This window comes from Schistocerca americana, chromosome X (genome assembly GCF_021461395.2).
Source record: "Schistocerca americana isolate TAMUIC-IGC-003095 chromosome X, iqSchAmer2.1, whole genome shotgun sequence".
In the NCBI taxonomy this organism is placed as follows: Eukaryota; Metazoa; Arthropoda; class Insecta; order Orthoptera; family Acrididae; genus Schistocerca; species Schistocerca americana.
Window position 1 is genome coordinate 638,314,672 of NC_060130.1, and position 20,575 is coordinate 638,335,246.

The window sequence follows — 20,575 nt, forward strand, 5'->3', positions numbered from 1 at the left end:
ATCTGTTGTTAATTAAACTTAAAATTGCTCAAAAGAGGAAAGGCCGCTGTACCTGATGGGATACCAGTTTGATTTTACATGGAGTACGCGAAGGAACTTGCCCCCCTTCTTGCAGCGGTGCACTGCAGGTCTCTAAAAGAGCATAGCGTTCCAAAGGATTGGAAAAGGGCACAGGTCATCCCCGTTTTCAAGAAGGGACGTCAAACATGTGCAGAGCTATAGACCTATATCTCTAACGTCGATCAGTTGTAGAATTTTGGAACACGTATTATGTTAGAGTATAATGACTTTTCTGGAGACTAGAAATCTACTCTGTAGGAATCAGCATGGGTTTCAAAAAAGACGATCGTGTGAAATCCAGCTCGCGCTATTCGTCCACGAGACTGAGGGCCGTAGACACGGGTTCCCATTTAGATGCCATGTTTGTTGACTTCCGCAAGGCGTTCGATACAGTTCCCCAGTCGTTTAATGAACAAAGTAAGAGCATATGGACTATCAGACGAATTGTGTGATTGGATTGAAGGGTTCCTAGATAACAGAATGCAGCATGTCATTCTCAATGGAGAGAAGTCTTCCGAAGTAAGAGTGATTTCATGCGTGCCGCAGAGGAGTGTCATAGGACCATTGCTATTCACAATATACATAAATGACCTTGTGGATGACATCGGGAGTTCACTGAGGCTTTTTGCAGATGATGCTGTGGTGTATCGAGAGGTTGTAACAATGGAAAATTGTACTGAAATGCTGGAGGATCTGCGGCGAATTGACACATGGTGCAGGGAATGGCAATTGAATCTCAATGTAGACAAGTGTAATGTGCTGCGAATACATAGAAAGATAGATCCCTTATCATTTATCTACAGAATAGCAGGTCAGCAACTGGAAGCAGTTAATTCCATAAATTATCTGGGAGTGGGCATTAGGAGTGATTTAAAATGGAATGATCATATAAAGTTGATCGTCGGTAAAGCAGATGCCAGACTGAGATTCATTGGAAGAATCCTAAGGAAATGCAATCCGAAAACAAAGGAAGTAGGTTACAGTATGCTTGTTCGCCCACTGCTTGAACACTGCTCAGCAGTGTGGGATCCGTACCAGATAGGGTTGATAGAAGAGATAGAGAAGACCCAACGGAGAGCAGCGCGCTTCGTTACAGGATCATTTAGTAATTGCGAAAGCGTTACGGAGATGATAGATAAACTCCAGTGGAAGACTCTGCAGGAGAGACGCTCAGTAGCTTGGTACGGGCTTTTGTTAAAGTTTTGAGAACATACCTTCACCGAAGAGTCAAGCAGTATATTGCTCCCTCCTACATATACCTCACAAAGAGACCATGAGGATAAAATCAGAGATTAGAGCCCACACAGAAGCATACCGACAATCCTTCTTTCCACGAACAATAAGAGACTGGAATAGAAGGGAGAACCAATAGAGGTACTCAGGGTACCCTCCGCCACACACCGTCAGGTGGCTTGCGGAGTATGGATGTAGATGTAGATGTATGAAAAAAAATTACGAACTTGTCCACCAATGCAATGTAAGCTTTTATGAATATATATGAAGGGCATGCAGAAATTCAACAGGGATGTCATCAGGACCAGGTGATTTATTTTTTTCAATTTAAATACACCCGCTACCAATGTTGTTTAGAGTATGCTGCAGAAGTTTTGCTGGGAAGCCCTTATTCGTCCTCCATACAGTCCTGATCTTACCATTTGTGATATCCATATTTTTGGAGCCCAGGAAAAACATATTCATGGCTGTCTATTTGATTTGGGTGAAGAGGTGCACTTGGGTACACTCATGGATCTGTAGACATCTGCAAACATTTTTCCACGAAGACAATGACTGTTTTGTGTCTCAGTGGGATAAATGTATTAACAGCTATGGTGATTAATTTGCAATACTTAATAAACAGTTTACTTACTTTCTTTACATCTGTCTTGTTTTCATTAGACTGCTCCTTATAGATTCTGTGCTACAAGTTGGTTCCAGCTCTCCATTCTTGCTTGTCATAGCCAGTCTTAAAGTTGTTGCTTAAGGTCCCTGTATTTGCCCAGTCTGTGGACTCTTTCTTTTCTTGAAAATTTCTGGGCACGTTGTCGTCTATGTCCACTGGAAATGAGCCGCAGAAAATAAACCTTAGATGGTGTCAATCAGCTTTCGTTATTTTGTATTATGTCTTTAACACATTGAATGCATTCCAGTTATACGTTAGAGTTCATTTCTAGAGGGATCAATTGTAAAGATTATGACTTTGTGGCCACTTGGAGTGATAACTCTTTCAACTTTACAGGTTCAGAACTTACTGACCACATGTTTGTTAACTGCTCTTTCATTTAAATTGGGGTTTGCCCCAGCCCTCACGTCACATGTGGGAGGATTTCCACTTCTGTTTGCCACTTTCATATTTAATATCATTATGGCTTCTGGTAGTATTATGACTCTTTCATCCTGCACTGAACTAAATCATAATGATAACCTAGCATTCTTATCCATGGTGTAGATTAGTGGCTTACTTTGGCAAAGTTGCCTAATCTGTTTAAATTGGTCTACATATCCCTCTCTGGTGTTGCTGAACTGGAAATACATTGAGATACAAATTAAATTTCATGTGATTGTTGGAAGCCCCCACACAAATTACTTGTTCATTGCAACATTGTACAATTTTTGTAGTTGAGATGTTCTTATTACGTATGACAGTGTCTGTCGTTGGATTTTGACTACCGGTATGTATGATGACTTTATCTGTGACTGGCATTCTAGGGTTTTTTTCCACTTATTGTATATGGGTTGCTGTAAGCATAGAATATTGAATTTCGTTTCCTCAGCTATTTTGCTAGTTTCGTGCCTATTGTCCTGACTTCCCACATAATTTAGCTGGGTTATTTTTAAACACATTTTGTCCATTTATGGGTGGTATTTGTGACTGTGGCAATGTGGCAACCATTGCCAAAGTGAGATGCTATTTTACCCTGCACTTTAACAAATTGCTTGCACAGCTCCTCAGTAACCCTTTTGCTGCTTAATAATTTTACATCAGCTCTTTTGATGTAGGTTTTATTCTGTTAAAGTCATACAGTGCTGTCTGTCCTGTCCTCTTCCTTTTCCAGTAGTTGGTGTGGCTGCATTGGGATTACACTTTATATGTTCGTTGTATTTATTAGTGCGGCCTGATATCTCATTAGATTGGAGTCGGGTCCTTCTTTTGATGGAGCGTTCCTGTACCTTTTTTTCAGTGCGCAACATATGCTTCCAGATAAGGTAAATGTCACGCAGGTTCCAGTCACTTTTGTCTCAGTTTTGAAAAGCATTCTTCCAACAGCTCTAGTATAACCTTAGTTCTCTCTCTCTCTCTCTCTCTCTCTCTCTCTCTCTCTCTCGCTCTCCCTCCCTCTCCCTCTGTCTCTCCCTCTGTCTCTCCTCCCTCCCTCCCCTCCCTCCCTCCCTCCCTCCCTCCCTCCCTCCCTCCCCCCCTACACAAATGGTGTACTCGGCATATTAGCAGCAGGAACAAGACGTGCTCTCTCACTGACTGACTGACACTGTAGATGCAACCTCCTTATACAGCAATATCCCTCATGCCCATGACCTTGTGACAATTGAACACTACCTTCCCCAATGCCCTGCAGATTCCAAACCAACCAATTCATTCATCGTACATCTAACCAACTACATCCTAACCCGTAACTACTTCACCTTTTAAGGGAAGATATACAAACAGATTTGTGGCACACCCATGGGCACCAACATGGCACCCTGCTATGCCAGTCTCTTCGTGGTCCACCTGTAGAGGAAACATTCCTACCTTCCCAGAACCCCAAACCCCTGATCTGGTTCAGGTTTATTGATGTCATCTTTATACTCTGGACCCAAGACCAGGACACTTTTATCCTTATTCATCCACAATCTCAACACCTTCTCTGTCATCCACTTCACCTGGGCCGCCTCCACCCATTGTGCCACCTTCCTAGATGTTGATCTTCTCCTCTCAGATGGTTCCATCCACACCTCAGTCCACATCAAACCCACCAGTCATCAACAGTACCTTCCGCACGAAAATATTCCTGCCATACAGCCTGCCTACCTGTGGCAGACGCATCTGCATTGATGAGAACTCCTCACCCAGTATGCTGAAAGCCTCAAAAAGGCCTACGCAGGCAGGCAATACACCCCCGCCCCCAGACCTAATACACAAACATATCTTCCATGCCATGTCCTCACAAACACCTGATCCTCACATCCATCACAAGAACCAACCACAAAGAAGTGCCACCCTTGTCACCCAATACCACCAGGGAGTAGAATGACTTAACCTTGTCCTTCGTTAGTGCTTTAGTTATCTATCATCATGCCCTGAAATGAAGGACATCCTACCCAACATACTACCATCCCCTCCCAAAGTGATGTTCCGCTGCCCACCCAACCTCCACAACATCCTAGTCCATCCTAATTCCATTCCCACCCCCAATCCCCTGCCACAATCCCCTGCCACATGGATCATACCCTTGGGGAAAGCACAGATGCAAGATGTACCCTATCCACCCAGCACTTTGTACTCCAGTCCCATCACAGGCTTATCCTACCCCATCAGAGGTCGGGCCACCTGTGAATGCAGCCAACTATGCGGCAACCAGCGCACAGTGTTTCACATTGGTATGAAACCAACCAGCTATGAAACAGAATGAATGGCCACCACCAAACTGTTGCCAAAAACAAGGTTGACCACCCAATGGCACAACATGCAGCAGAGTACAACATGCAAGATTTCAATGTCTGCTTCACAACATGTGGCATCTGGATCCTTCCAACCACCAGCTTTTCTGAGCTGTGTTGATGGGAGCTATCCTTACAGCACAGTCTTCACTTCCGCAATCTTCCTGACCTAAATCTAAGGTAATTTTCTGTCCCCCACCCCCTGTTCAAGTACTCATGCCCAACACTTATCAGCTAGTTGTGCTGTCATCTCATGCCCTATTCTTTGAAATCACGTGCCCAGCCGTCTGCCACCTGCACTCCTAGCTAGCCCACAGATGGCTCCTCTCTCTCTCTCTCTCTCTCTCTCTCTCTCTCTCTCTCTCACGTGCCGCTAGGGGCTTTCGCCCCATTTCCTCCTTGCCTTTCGCCTCTCTGCATCCATCACCCCACTCCACCCTGCACCCCCACCTCACCCCAGTACACTCACCGTAGACCAGGGGTAGGCAACCACAAAGCCTTCACGATCTAGACCGTAGGTGAGAAAAGAGTTGGCAGTTGACTGTGCGTACGTGTGTGTGTGTGTGTGTGTGTGTGTGTGTGTGTGTGTATTTCAACTTGTTCCTCCTACAAGCATGAGAAAGGAGTTTCATTCTGAAAGCTAGCAAAGCAAAGCTATGTACGACGCAGCACTTCTGCAGTTCGGCAAGTTGTCTCCTTTATTCCTAAATTGTTTATTATTCTCTACTAGAACTTCCCATTCATGATTTCTCAATGTAGAGAAACAAATAACCAGTGGTGAAGCTCTTCAGAGGTGTTTGAGGTTTAGCTTACCCAAAAATTCAAAGAAAACATACAATGAGAGTTAGAATAAAACAATGTATTGAAAACAATGTACATTTGTGTTAATACAGTTTAGATCTATTAATTGCGTGACCTGTAAGTTATTACTCATTTTGAATTAAATTTGGTGTAGTAACCACAGGTGGCAAAGACTGGGATGCAGGGTCATTCAGCGGTGCTTCTGACTTGCTTAGCATTCTTAATAAAACTCAAGTCCTTTTCCTACTTTGCCTTCAAAAAGAAATATTTTTCTTTCTCTACGCTTTTCAACACAAAATTGCATGTGATACTAATACATGTAACACTGAAATCAAGAAGACTATCAGTTTGTTAAAGGATATGAGATCAGAAAGAACTGTGACCTCGTGTATTGAAAGCTGTAACGAGAAATTTCACTGTTAAATAAGTGTTGTTGAGTGTGCCTTCCAGTCTCTTAATATATTATGAGGTCGTAGATGACATGATAGTGCAAATGGAAATATGTTTTGGAGGTCTCTAGAATATTCAGTTTATAGAGTTGCTTGATGAGAAGCAGTTTGGAAATTGTAAATAAATTTTCCCAACTGTCAAACTGAAGGACCTTGTCACAACTTACCCATTTTTCAACAAAGAACAACTAGAAAACGCGTTGGGGAACATTTATAGTGACAAACAAAAATATTTGCCAACTGCTGACCATTAAATTCATTAATTTGTTGCCTTCTTTCAGCTTTTATGATCCTTCACTTTACATTAACCTTGAACAGAAAAGATTGTCTTCCCTGTTATCTATCTCAAATAACATTTCGCTCATATTGACTTGTGTAATTGCAGCATCTTACTTACAAATCTGAGAAAATTGTGAGTATATGGTGTTTTTGTTCATTGTTTTCATCACAACGTTATATTTACAAAAATGTTTATTTGTGGGCTACTAACATAAAAAAAAATTACATGAATAACTGAATTTCAGTTTCTTAGGTTTTTGAGGTTGTGGTTAATTTTCCTTAAAAATGCGGAGAGTTCTTTTTGTAGGACAACCGCAACTGTTCATGTCCTTTTCACAAAATGAATAGAATGCAACAGTTGTTGAACTGATATTATTTTATTGTTTACAGCAGGTTTTAAAATGATAAAAATTCCATCTTCTGGATACAGTGGAACTATGGAAACAATATGTTACAATAAGTTCTAATTCCAAAATTAAAATGTAACAAGAAAATAAGTGGACATTACTCACTTAAAGTGTAGATGAACTAAGGTTTTGTTCCGCCGTATGTCATCTGTTGAATGAAAGCTTCGTGTCCCACCCTATAAAACAGGGAACCTATGAAGTCACCAAAATGAAGAAAAAAATCCAGTAGAAAACCTCTTAACAGAAACATGAAACACCCAGAAATCATAGAGAAAGTGGAACACATTGACATGTGTTTACTTTGTTATAGGGGTACTCTGGAATGGAAGATAGTTTTCTATCATTCTGAAACCGGTTGAAAGAAATAAAATGTTTTTGGTTCAACAATTGTTGCAGTCTTTTCATTTTGTTAAAGATGTAATTTGGGTATTTAATTCAGTAAAATAAGAAATCATTTACTGCTTGTATGCAGTTTTCATGGAATTCTGAAAGTGATATGTTTGTTTTCTTGCCGATATTTTCTCCAGGTGTTCAGCGACAGTAATGCCTCCCTTGATTCATCAGCTGGACTGAATCCTATTACACATTCAACACCTGTCCTACGAAAAGATTTACTCAGAACATCTGCTCTGTGTAGTGAAGCAAAAATTTCACCTCTCTTGCCAGTAGTTCCTGTGTTAGGAAACTCTGCTGTTACTGTAACCCAGAAACTGAGGCCTGTAAGGGCTCCATCACAGCAAGAACAGAAGAAAGGACCTTTAAAAGCTATTGTACCCGTTGTCAGCATGACAAGAAATACTAAAAAGGGAGGTAAGGTGGCAGTAGTTATCTGTAATTTATAGTGTTGCATCATACTTTATTGGTGCAATTTTGTAGTAGTAGTAGTAGTAGTAGTAGTAGTAGAACAAGCACATCTACACACATCGAACATAGTTTTGCATCCCCCTGTTCCCAGAACTCCCGAAGATAGACCTTGTCTGTGGATATTGTATCACAGACACGGTCCCTTTGACTGGTCAGAGATGTCACTAAACCCACCCAAAGATGTAAACAGCCATGCATGAGCAGCACCTATTATACAGAGGGAGTCTGTCAGCTGATCAATTCATGATTCCATCAGGAAAGAGGTACACGACTTGTGTTGTCTGTAGTTCAACTATGCCTAGATGGTCAATACCGTGGTTCAATAGCGTCCGCATTGTTACTTTGTGCCAGGAAGGGCTCTCAGCAAGGGAAGTGTCCAGGCGTCTCAGAGTGAACCAAAGTGATGTTGTTCTGTCATGGAGGAGGTACAGAGAGAGACAGGAACTGTCGATGACATGCCTCGCTCAGGCCACCCAAGGGCTACCACTGCAGCGGTTAACCACTACCTATGGATTGGGGCTCGGAGGAACCCCGACAGCTATGCCACCACATTGAATAATGCTTTTCGTGCAGCCACGGGACGCCTTGTTAAGACTCAAACTGTGTGCAATAGGCTGCATGATGCACAACTTCATTGCTGATGTCGAAGACGAGGTCCATCTTCGCAACCACGACACCATGCAGCGCAGTACAGATGGGCTCGACAATATGCTGAATGGACCGCTCAAGATTGGCATCATGTTCTCTTGACTGATGAGTGTCTCATATGCCTTCCACCAGACAATCAACGAAGATGTGTTTGGAGGCAACCTGGTCAGGCTAAATGCCTTAGACACACTGTCGAGCGAAGGCAGCAAGGTGGAAGTTCCCTGCTGTTTTGGGGTGGCATTATGTGGGGCTGGCGTATGCCACTGGTGGTCATGGAAGCTGCTGTGACAGCTGTAAGATACGTGAATGCCATCCTGCGACCGATAGTGTAACCATATCGGCAGCATCTTGGCAAGGTATTCGTCTTCATGGACGACAATTCGCACCCCCATAGTGCACATCTGGAGAATGACTTCCTTCAGGATAACGACATTGTTCACCTAGAATGACCGGCATGTTCTCCAGACATGAACTCTATCGAACTTGCCTGGGAATGATTGAAAAGGGCTGTTTATGGATGATGTGACCCACCAACCACTCTGAGATATCTACGCCAAATTGCTGTTGAGGAGTGAGACAGTCTGGACCAACAGCGCCTTTATGAACTTGTGGTTAATATGCCACAATAAATACAGGCACACATAAACCCAAGAGGATGTGCTACTGGGTATGAGAGGTACCAGTGTGTGCAGCAATCTGGACCAGCACCTCTGAAGGTCTCGCTGCATGGTGATACAACATGCAATGTGTCGTTTTCATGAGCAATAAAAAAAGGGTGGAAATGATGTTTCTGTTACTCTCTGCACCAATTTTCTGTACAGGTTCCGGAACTCTCGGAACTGAGGTGATGCCAAAACTTTTTTTGATGTGTGTATTTGATATTAACTGTAATGATAAGCATGCTGTTTTTATGGTCATGAATGTGTTAGCTGTGTAAATGTCCACTAACCTACTGCAGTATCCAAGTTACAGCTGTTTAGTGGATCATGAAATCTAGAAAAATCTGAAGTTTCAAAATATGTAGTGTAATTTTGTTTTGCAAAGTACACAAATAATGTTCGTATTTATAAAGATAATAAATAATACATAATATTTTATACAAATTTCAACTTGCTGCTAAAAAATTCACTTTCACAAATATTTTTGGATATTCCATTGTCTTTGTTGAATACTGCACCGTTCCTCTCCCATTTGAATTTAAAATTAATATTAGCACCAGAATAAAATTAAATATTTGAGGAATCAGTCCATAGCATTTATAAATCTATTGAAAAAAACTATGTTCCAATTGCGACTGTGTATTTCATTCTGTGTTGTAATTTCAGCGCCTACACAATTTTTAGGCATGTGAATGAACTGAAGTTCTTTTTTGAGGGAACTTCAGTGTGCTTGAAAGTTGCATAAATGATAAAATTAAAATAAATGGCCATAGACTGAACATATTTTCCAAAGAATGAAAGTAAATGCATAATTTAAGTTAATCGATATGATACCTCTTAGATGCTGTAGCAGTTGAAATACGTATTTCGTCTGGAGACCCTGTGGAGTCCAAGCATGTGGGTTGAGCAAGATCTGCACTATTAGTCTTTCTGGATACATGGTCTCAGTAAAATATTCACAGCTTTAGATGTGATAGGAAGTGAATGTTTCTAGTATGTGCTAAATTAGGTGTCTTGATTATGGGATCTTGCACTCCATAACTGATAAGTTTGTGTTATGTACATGGTTCAATAAGCCTTATTACTTCAGTAAAGAAATAATTACATTCCTGTTTGTGTTCGTATGTACTTGCTCTCTGATGCTCTACCAACACTGATGAGCCAAAACATTATGACCACTGCCCACCACACACTGGATGCCGCCTGGTGGCATTGTGGCTGTATGGTGTGGTAATGGAAGCCTGTAAGCAGAGCAGGCTCGGACCGGGGATCATCCTAGTGAATATATGGGTTGCAAATGGGAAAATCCATTGAGATAAGTGACTTTGGAAAAGGGCGAAGCTGGTCGAATGTCCACATGCTACTGTTATGAGCATCTGTGGAAAGGGGTAGGACAGTGAAACTACCACTAGGGGCTGAATGGTTGAATGTCCATGACCCTTTACAGAATGTGTGGTTTGGAGGCTTGTCTGCTCTGTAAAGTAATATTCATGGCGATCTGTGGCATCTCAGCCGAAAGAGCACAATGTTGGTGCACGCACAAGTGTTTCGGAGCACACCGTTCATCGCACATTGTTGAACACGGAGCCCCGCAGCAGATCACCCCTAAATGTTGATGCAACGGCATAGTCAGTTTGCAATTCAACTGTCAATCAGCGGAAACGTGTCAGCTCTTGGGATGAATCACATTTTTGCTACACTAGGTCAATGGTCAATTCCACAAACACTGCCATCGAGGTGAACAGCAGCTCAAAACATGCAACATGCAGCATGCCTGGGACACAGGCTTTTGGGAGCAGTATTATGCTATGAGAAACATTCTGCTACACATGCATGGGAGCATTGGTAGTATTTGAAGACACACTGACAGCTGTGAACCATTTACATCCTTTCATGCTTGATGTCTTCCCCGACAACGATATCATCTTTCAGCAGTGTAACTGTCCGTGTCTCAGAGCCAGAACTGTGATACATTGGTTTGAGGACCATTATAGTTGGTGTCTAGGCAACCAAATTGACCTGATGTAAATCCTATGGAACCAATCTGGGTCGCTGTATTGTGCCATGACTGTGGAAGCAAATCAGAGGACATTTATTTACGCAAATTACATGACATGCATAGACGTCTAATGGCATGTACCTCCATAAATGTACCAGCAAACTGCTGAATCTCTGATAAGCTGAATCAGTGATGTGTTTCATTCCAAAGACAGACCAACAAGTTATTAAGCAGGTGGTCACAATGTTTTGCCTATCAGTGTTGAGACAAATGTGAATTGGACTTCTTATGGTACTATGAACACACTCAACAGCCACAAAATAATCTGTTTTGGTGTCACAGTTTAGTTAGTTTCTTGTTCTCCATATATCAGTTCAAAGATGTATCAAAATTAAGTGGAAATAGTCAATTTACAGGATATCTGTAAAAGATTATTAGAACATTAGTGAAAAATTATTTTTCAGTCCTACTCATGTAGTTACACTTAAGTTCTTGGTTTTTCTTTTTTTCTTCTACTGTTTTAAATATGTATGTCATTTTCTTCTCATATTGTGAGGGATTATTTGTGATGAATTCCATTAGTTAAAATGGGGAACTCACGATAAGCAGGTGAGGTATTGGCGTCCCTTGGTTACATGTCAGGAGGGTAACAAGTTGCTTACCTAGGTTTCTACCAACTTTTATTGTTTTTTCTTCAGTGTGTCTTGCTAGATTGGTTAAGATGTGTGCCTGCTATTTTCAGGCGCAGGAGTAGTCGGCTGCAGTTTGCGAACAGTTGCATGTGGTTTTGGCTGCTATCAGTCGCCTTCAGGCTACTGCCTTGAGGTGTAGCAGTGGCGGAGATTCTGAAATGTCACACAGGACACCTCAAGTGTTGCTTGGTTTGCCCAAGGGCACGTGGGGTAGAAGCAGAGCTCACAATTTGCAGCATGCTTCCCAGAGTTGATCAGGGTCCTTTGGTTTGGAGCTGAGTGGAGGGTCTCTACCAGAGGCTTCGTGCTATATGTGACTGTCTTGGCTACAGATTTCTGGACCTGTGATATGAGGTAGGGATTTGTAAGACTCGGCTTGATAGGTCAGGGGTGCAATACATGAAGGAAGCTGCTACTCAGGTACCAGAGTACTAGTGGGATGCGAATGGGGATTTTTTCAGCTAGGCAGTAGTCTCAGGCACTCTTATGAACATTCACTAGTTGATACGCATATAGGGAAATCAGACCGTGTTCATAGCAAAGACAGCTCGACTGTAAAAATTTTGTCAGTAAATTGCCGAAGTATTCATAACAAAGTTCCTCAATTCCCTCCCTCCAGGAAAGTTCTTAACCTCAAATTATCTTGGGACGGAGATCTGGCTAAGACCCAAAATAAAAAGTTCCAAGATATTTAGCAAGTCTTGAAATGTTTATCGGAAAGGCGGATTAGACGCTGTAGGAGGGTGAGTGTTCATTGCAGTCGACAAAAATCTTCTCTCTACTGAGATTGAAATTTAATGCGATAGTGAAGTTATGCACAACAGGATAACAGATGTAGGTGAAACCAAGTTAATTGTTGGGTATTTTTACTGACCACCTGGCTCAGCTATCAGTTCTAGAGTCATTAAAGTCTGTGGTCAGTTGCGCATAAATACCCAGATCATAAAATATTAGTTGGTGGTGACTTTAACCTACCGAGTATAGGCTGGGACATGTATGGATTCATTGCAGGGGGTACAGAGAGACAATCTTGTGAAGTACTTTTGAACACATTTCCGAAAACTGTCTTGAGAAACTAGTTCGACAGCCCACACGCAATGGAAGTATCTTGGCCCTTGTAGCTAAAAGCAGACTGGACCTTATCGATGGTGTCAGTATACATATGGGGACTAGTGATCATGACGTCGTCATAGCAACTATGGTAACGAAAGTTAATAAGTCAGTCAAGAGGGCTAGGAGAGTGTGCAAGTGCTACCTATTCTTGAGTACTACTAGAGTGTTTGGAATCTGCGCCAGATTCGATTGAAAGAAGACATCCAAGCAATTCAGAGACGAACTGTTAGATTTGTTATCGGCAGGTTTGATCAGCATGCAAGTGTTATGTATATGCCTTGCAACTTCAAATGGGAATCTCTGCAGAGAAGACGACATTCATTTCGAACACTACTGAGGAAGTCCAGAAAACCAGCATTTGAAGCTTACTGCAGAACGATTCTATTGCCAACATACATTTCACATAGGGACCACAGAGATAAGATACTAGAAATTAGGGCCCTTACGGGGCCATATAGACAGTCATTTTTCCCTCGTTCTGTCTGCAAGTGCAACAGAAAGAGAAATGACTAGCTGTGGTAAAGGGTACTTGCGGAGTGTGTATGTAAATGTAGAAATCTAGGCATAAAGTCCTGGTCTGCCACAAATTTTTGTTGTTGTAATTCCATTAGACGGCTGATGGTTGCCCATATTTACAAATGTGAATACATTTCATGTATATGCGAACTACATTGATGGGAAAAAATTGCTACACCAAAAAATAATTAATGTAGAGGAATACATTTGTCTGAGTAACATAGTCATGTGATTAACATTCCAAGGTCACAGGTTAATGTAAGCACAAATAAGCCATTGCAAATGTGAAATGCTGGTACGTTAATACCTGGTGTGACTGGTATGAAATATGAATAAACATTATATTTCAGATGTAGAAGCATATGTACTAACTTTAGTTTGTTACACAACTTGTTCTTGGTGTTGCGAATTTGTTTTTCCCCATCAATGTTGTTGTGTTGCAAATAATATCAAGTTCTTATTACAATGATGGCACTGGGAGGTCTTGGAACACCCTCCGTATGCACCAAACGTGAGTACTTGTGACTTCTACCTGTTCCCAAAGTTGAAGGAACACCTCCAAGTCTGCCGATTTCCTCATGTGGTATCTGTAATCCACACAATGGGGAATTCTGTTGCTGTCATAAACAGAGAAAACCTTGCCAATGGTCCACAGTGGTTTTCTGATGCTTGCCAAAAGGTGGGTGACTACATAGAAGGAATGTAATGCAATTGCACTTGAGTTAAATATTGTGTTCTATCAATATTGCCACTACTTTATTTACAGTCCTTGTATGTAACAAATGAGGGTGCCCTTAGTTGTGCATCCAGTCACGTTTCTTGATGAGGCAGTATGTAGCCTATTTACTAACAGTAGTAAACAAACAGTAACTTTAAACCTACTTACAAAGTACCAATTCTTGCATAAAATATAAGTACATCTTTTGATAAGATAGAGAAGCAGAAGTGCATGATTATCATGGTAGCAGTACAATCATCATTGCTAGTGATTCAAGCAGTGTTCTTCAGGTATCAGAATTCACTAGCCACAGACATTGTACAACCTGTGAAATAATGACAAAAACTGTTGTCTGTATTCCAATTTAGTATTCATAAAAATGTATAGAAAAGAATGGGACCTTTTAGTAATGAAATAATTATTTCTGCTTGCGTAATTAAATGTTCATAGAAAGGCTGCACAACTGATCCTGGGGCTACCACTCATTGTTTAATCAAATTGACTAATTGATACAGATATGGACTGGCTTTAAAACCTCATGATATATTACCTGTGTGTTTAAATTATTTTAACCCTTTCACTGCTGTGTGTGTGTGTGTGTGTGTGTGTGTGTGTGTGTGTGTGTGTGTGTGTATATAGGGAAATCAGACCATGTTCAGAGCAAAGACAGCTCGACTGTAAAAATTTTATCCTGCTACACTGTTCCGCAGGTGTTGGGGACATGTATACATGCGATACTTGGAGTTTATTACGCACATATGAATGCATTTTGAGCTGCTGACCTCTCCCTGCTGCAGCCTAGTTACTTCCATATCTCAGTGAATAAAAATGTTGCAAGTATTTATCATATGACGTATGTGCCTCATTGTGTGCTATCATTTGCAAAAAACCTCATTTCAATAGCTTGAATCATTTGAGATATGATGATTTTTATGACCTCATGATATGCAACGTGCAAGGATGTGAATGGGCATGTCGCGCAACTGTCCTTCAGGTATAAAACTTAATAACTGGAGAATGAAATGAGATATTCTTTTGCTCTTGATATTAAATGAAATTTTGATATCTCATCTACATTTCATTCACTGCAATGTCTGAGTAGAAATCAACCCTACACAAAGTTCATGGAGTGAATTTTGACGTCTGCAAACTCTTTAAAACTTTGTGCAATGTTTTACTTAATTTGTTACAGTGCAGTAAGTATGACAGATAATGAAAAGAAATTCAAGTGTTTATCAAGTGAAGGTATTGGACTATAAAATGTGCAAAAATCAGGTTTTTCATTTAATAGATTTTTAAAAACCAGATAATTATATCATATTGGCTGGAATGCCATCTTTTGGCACAGGTATCAGCATTTCGTGAGCGGTACAGCCATAACAATAGCCACCTCAGCAAGGGGTGTAAAGAACACATCTGTTGCAGTGAAAGGGTTAAGTGGAGTGCATGATAATATGAAATGTTCTAGGAAACTACAGAAATGACTCTCAGCTGAAGTATTGCCCATCAGTACATTCTACATGATGATGATAGAGTGGCTGGCTGGAGGAAAAATTACGAGTATTTACTGATGGAAAAACCCCAGGTTGAGTGGAAACCACATGTTGTGACGATATACAGATGATATTATCCATCAGTCTGGAGCCTGAGTGGCGTGCCTTTCCTTTCTGACCTTCTTCAACCTGTCCTTTGATACTTCCTTAGAAATAAGGAAAAAGGAAGGGGAAAATATCCTGGAAGCTAGGTATAGTTTATTATTCTTATAATGATGGTTATTTAGTGTTTTTTTTTTTTACCTGATGTTCCACCAGCATATGTGGACTGCCACTATCAATGGTGGATGAATCGTTGACAATGCTAGCCCCCCCCCCCCCCCCCCCCCCCCCCCCCTGCTGCAAAACATCAGAAAAACCGCTAAACAACCATAGGCTACAGATTCCAGATGAGCACCAACAGGCAACATGTTAGAATTTTGTCTTCTGAAGATAAGTGCTGAACAGCCAGCCTGTTCACTGAGCAAGGTGACACAGTGGTTAGCATGCTGGACTCGCATTCTGGAGGATGACGGTTCAAACCCACATCTAGCCATCCTCATCAAAGTTTTATGCGATTTCCCGAAATTGCTTCAGGCAAATGCTGGGATGATTCCTTAGAAAGGGCACGGCCAGCTTCCTTCCCAATCCTTCCCTAATCTGATGGGACCAATAAACTTGCTGTTCCCACAAACCAGCAAGCCAACTGACCAACCAACCAGCCTGTCTCTTTAATTTTGTTTAGTCATTTGCATATTTTGAATTAAATCTAAAATTTTCAAAAACAATTTTTCTATAAAATGAGATGATTTGTAACTGTAACAAATGGACTGTTGTTTCTCACCATATTTGCAGTTGGGGTGACTTGACTGTGCAGTGTCTTTATAAGAAGACAAATTTTGGTACACCATTAAGTGTTGTTATACATCAACTAAGGAAGAAAGATTAGGATTTGCCCTGACAGTGTTGTCATTAGGGGAGCAGCACAACCAAATGCAACTCCAGTGTATTAACATGTGTCTCACATCACTCATTTTATAATACATAGCATTTTTAAAAGATTAAAGCAATATACTTAAAACATCAAGTTTGTCCAAATTTTTATGTCTTCAGTTTAGTGCAGTTTATGCTGAAAAATTCAGTGATAGGAGTCTATTGTAAAAGTCCCAGTCTACAAAGAAAATGTACTTAAAATTGAAATAAGGAAAAGGATGGTTGAAAGATCTTGAAAAATAGTGAAATAGCACTAACAAGAAATTAAATGAAAGCAAAGAATAGTAAAAAGGGAAGCATAGTGGTGTCAGAATTGAGAATAGCTGTAAAGTTGTTAGGCATGGTGCTTAGGAGCCAGATGAATACCAAGTGAACCAGAGGGAATTATTTTAATACTTTTAAAAACAATATGAGAGACTGTCAGAGTTATAGCAGATAAACTCACAATTGCAAATAAGGACAACATCCACTGTAGAATGGAATGATGACAATGAAAAATTATGCCACACTGGCACTCGAAACTGGATTTTCTGCTTATCGTGATTCATAACCTTACCATTTGGCTAAGCATGCATGATTCATGGCCAGACCCAAACTTCCATATGGTGTCAACCGTGTGTCTACAACATGAACTCTTACATCCATTATGTATATTCCTGTATGGGTGAGATGTTGTACTTGAAAGTCGCTTGCCCGGTATTGGCAGATAAATACGATACTGCAGTGCCTGTGTTATTCTGGTTACGGTGCATACAAGGACATTGTATCGTATTGTATATATAATATACTGTTAGTTGTTTGTGTTGCAAAACAGTGGTATTTCACAACCATTGGCTGGAAGGCACATGAAATGAGCCCATGCAAGGGAGAAACTCAAGTTTCATCATATGAATCCGAATAGCTAGAGGGTACTTCCATATAATCAGAGATGGACTGTGTCCTCGGTACATTTTGTTGATTCGTACAGGTATGTGGTTCTGGTAAGCAAGACTACCTTTCTGCTGTATTCCACTGTGATAAATATATGGATATGAAAGATGCAGCCTTGTGTCATGATAAACAGTTTCACACGAGCTTTCTAAGAACAGGGACAGTAGTTGTAATGAGCTAAAACACTATCTAATTGGATCAGAGTGGCTGGAGTGTAATAAGGAATGTGATCTTTGGCAATAACAAGCCAATAAAAAGTAAAAGACCTGACCATGAGAGTGAAATGTATGTGGTAAGAGTGCAAAGGCTGTGACGATAGCAGGGCGCACTGTAGGGGGATGGATGGATGGATGGATGGATGGATGGATGGATGGATGGGTGAGAGAGAGAGAGAGAGAGAGAGAGAGAGAGAGAGAGAGAGAGAGAGAGAGAGAGAGAGAGAGAGAGAGAGAGGGGGGGGGGGGGAGGGAGAATAGAGAGAATAGATCACCTATTCACCTTTAGTGTGTTTGCACAGCTGTGATTTGTCTTAACAATTGCTGTATATGATAATTAGAGACTGGATTATATGCATTTGAATGTTGCATATGCATTCGAAAATTTGGTTACTTTTCATCAGTTATTGCATATTTTAACTAGAAACTAGAGACAATGCATATTTTCTCTCTATGTTTACAATATTTTACAAATTTAGATGGGTAGTCTCTAGCTCTATCTAGTTTTGATGTCCCACAGATTGACCACAACCTAGAACTGTGCGCAATCACTAACTGAGAGGCCACTGCGTAGTGGAATCATTACAGAAGAGGAACAAGGACAGGCAGTCCGAGCCAATGCTCCTGCACCCCCAGTCAATCCCCTCTGCTGTCGTACCATACGTGTCGTCAAATTATGCTAGGTTTTAGTCGCATGTCCAGTTTCAGTTTAGCTTCCTATTTACTTGTACACAGTTGAACATGTTTACGATGTGTAGTGTGTAATGTGTTGAGCACCATGCCGCCATGAAACAGTGTTTCATGGATAGCTGACCATCCTGGAACATTTACATACAACTGTTTTATATTGTTGGGGTTGTGAGAAAAATGTTTCATACAAAAAAAAGTTTCAAATAGACCGACATGTCAAGACAAGTCTTCATATCACAGGAATGCAGGAGAGAGGACCACGACAACATCTTCTGACAACAGCAAGTTGCGGTAGCTGAGGTTTGTCCAAAGGTAACCAAAAAGTCGGTTTAACATGGATCTAAATGAAGCATTCATTGCAAGCAATATTCCACTTCACAAACTTACAAACTCTATCCTCAAAGGCTTCAAGTGCAGATACTGTTTAAATCAAAATATACAAGGTGACTCAACATTGTGTAAAATTTACATACTGACAATTTACGTAAATGTTCTGGAAGAAATTCACAATGAACTTTAGGGGACTGATGACCCTATATGTTAAGTCCCATAGTGCTTAGATCCATTTGAACCATTTGAATTTGCAATGAACTGAAGGATAGCATTATCTAGATTTCAGTTGATGAAACTACAGACACTTCTGGCCATTACACTACAAATGTAATTGTTGGTGCTTTAAAAGAAGAGCCTTCTCCTTCCTATTTAGCGGCCTCCAAAGAACTTGAAAAAGTAAATCATTCTACGATGACCAGATTTGTGAATGAGGGTATTAGAAAAATATTTCCATAATCTTCTGCAGATGAAAGGATGTTTGTGTTTATTTCAGATGCTGCTTCCTTTATGATCAAGCAGAAAAAGCCCTCGGAGTATTTTATCCCAGTATAATTCATGTGACGTGCTTTGCTTATGGAGTACATCACCATGCTGAAGTACGTTCCACATTTGTGGATGTAAATAAACTGATTTTGGCCACAAAGAAAGTGTTTCTAAAGGCTACTGCTTGCGTCAAGATCTACAAAGAAAAACTACCAAATGTACCTTTACCTCCCAAATCAGTGGTAACTCATTGGGGTACGTGGGTCGAAGCTGTGTTGTTTCACAATGAATGTTTAGAGGCCATTAGGGGTAGTAAATGACTTCGATAAGTTTGGCAGTTTGCCAGTGCAAGGAAGCTTTTAATCATTCTGATATTAAAAAAGACATTGCTGTGATTAGCACTCATTTTTCCCATATACCTACAAACATTAAAAAGCTTGCAAATCAAGGTTTGGTATTGAATGGATCTATTCAGTTAATGAGTAAAATTATTCTAGTGAACTCATTGTTGGAGGAATTTCCAACAGCACTTAGAGAGGTTTGATGGGTGACATTTCACCAGGAACAATAAGTGACAACATAGCACCTAAATTCAAATACTGCCCACTTACCTCAGTTGATGTAGAGCGGTCCTTTTCTGCTTATAAAAAAGTTTTGAGTGATTGAAGACACAATCTTACTACCGAACATTTGGAACAGTACTTGGTTGTTTGTTTAAAATTGTAGAAAAATGTAAACTAAATTATAAATGATGCTTTGGTCCAATAGTATTAATTAAAAGTTAATGCTGTTCAAAAAAATTCATGATTGTATGTTGTTTTTTTAAATAAAATATTACGGAGTTTTTGAGCATGCCCCTCTGCTTGCGATGTACCTCGAAGTTGGTCCTGTACATATAGATTGTTTCGCTGTAACTCACTCGCATGGCATCCGCTAGTTACCGACAAAAATAGCAAGGAAGGAACAATTCTTGAAACACAGAATGCATCCCCATTTTGCAAATTTTTATAAAATAATCCCAGAAGGGGCCCCTTCCTGACCTCTGCCAGAAAGTATTCAGAAAATATCAGCTTTCTAAATGTTCAGATTTTTCACATTGCTGGCACTCTTCCTCATAATTGATAGGCACAGGTTCGGCTTTGGGATATAATGCATGCAGTAACTACCATGTTTTTTTATTATTTGATCTTGCATATTTTGACACTTTTCTTGCATTTTTTAAACATTCTTCATGCATATTGTAAGGTTTTTATGAAGCATATAATCCGGTCTCTAGTGATAATATGATGATATGAAAACATACATTATGTTGTGAATAAAGTAACTTGAATATCGACAGTTCTGCATAGATTGAATGGAGGGGAACATTATCAGCATGTTCTGGGCATGACACACCTACTCTTAGCACTTGGTTATCAATCAATAGTCAAGGAAGCCTTAAATTATAAACAAATGACAGTACTGAACATGACACTTATACCTATGAATATTTTATACTCACTATTATTGTGTAAGCAGAGCAAATTCAAGGGAAGACT

At 40.4% G+C, this 20,575-nt stretch overlaps 1 protein-coding gene across 1 annotated transcript in view; it reads left to right on the top strand.

Moving 5' to 3' along the window:
• The window catches only part of LOC124555224, a 173,253-nt gene that overhangs the window by 85,649 nt on the left and 67,029 nt on the right, over window positions 1-20,575 (top strand). Inside the window, exon 8 of the mRNA XM_047129078.1 lies at window positions 7,180-7,462. Within this exon, the coding sequence (XP_046985034.1) occupies window positions 7,180-7,462 (283 nt within the window). The remainder of the gene's footprint in view (window positions 1-7,179; window positions 7,463-20,575) is intronic.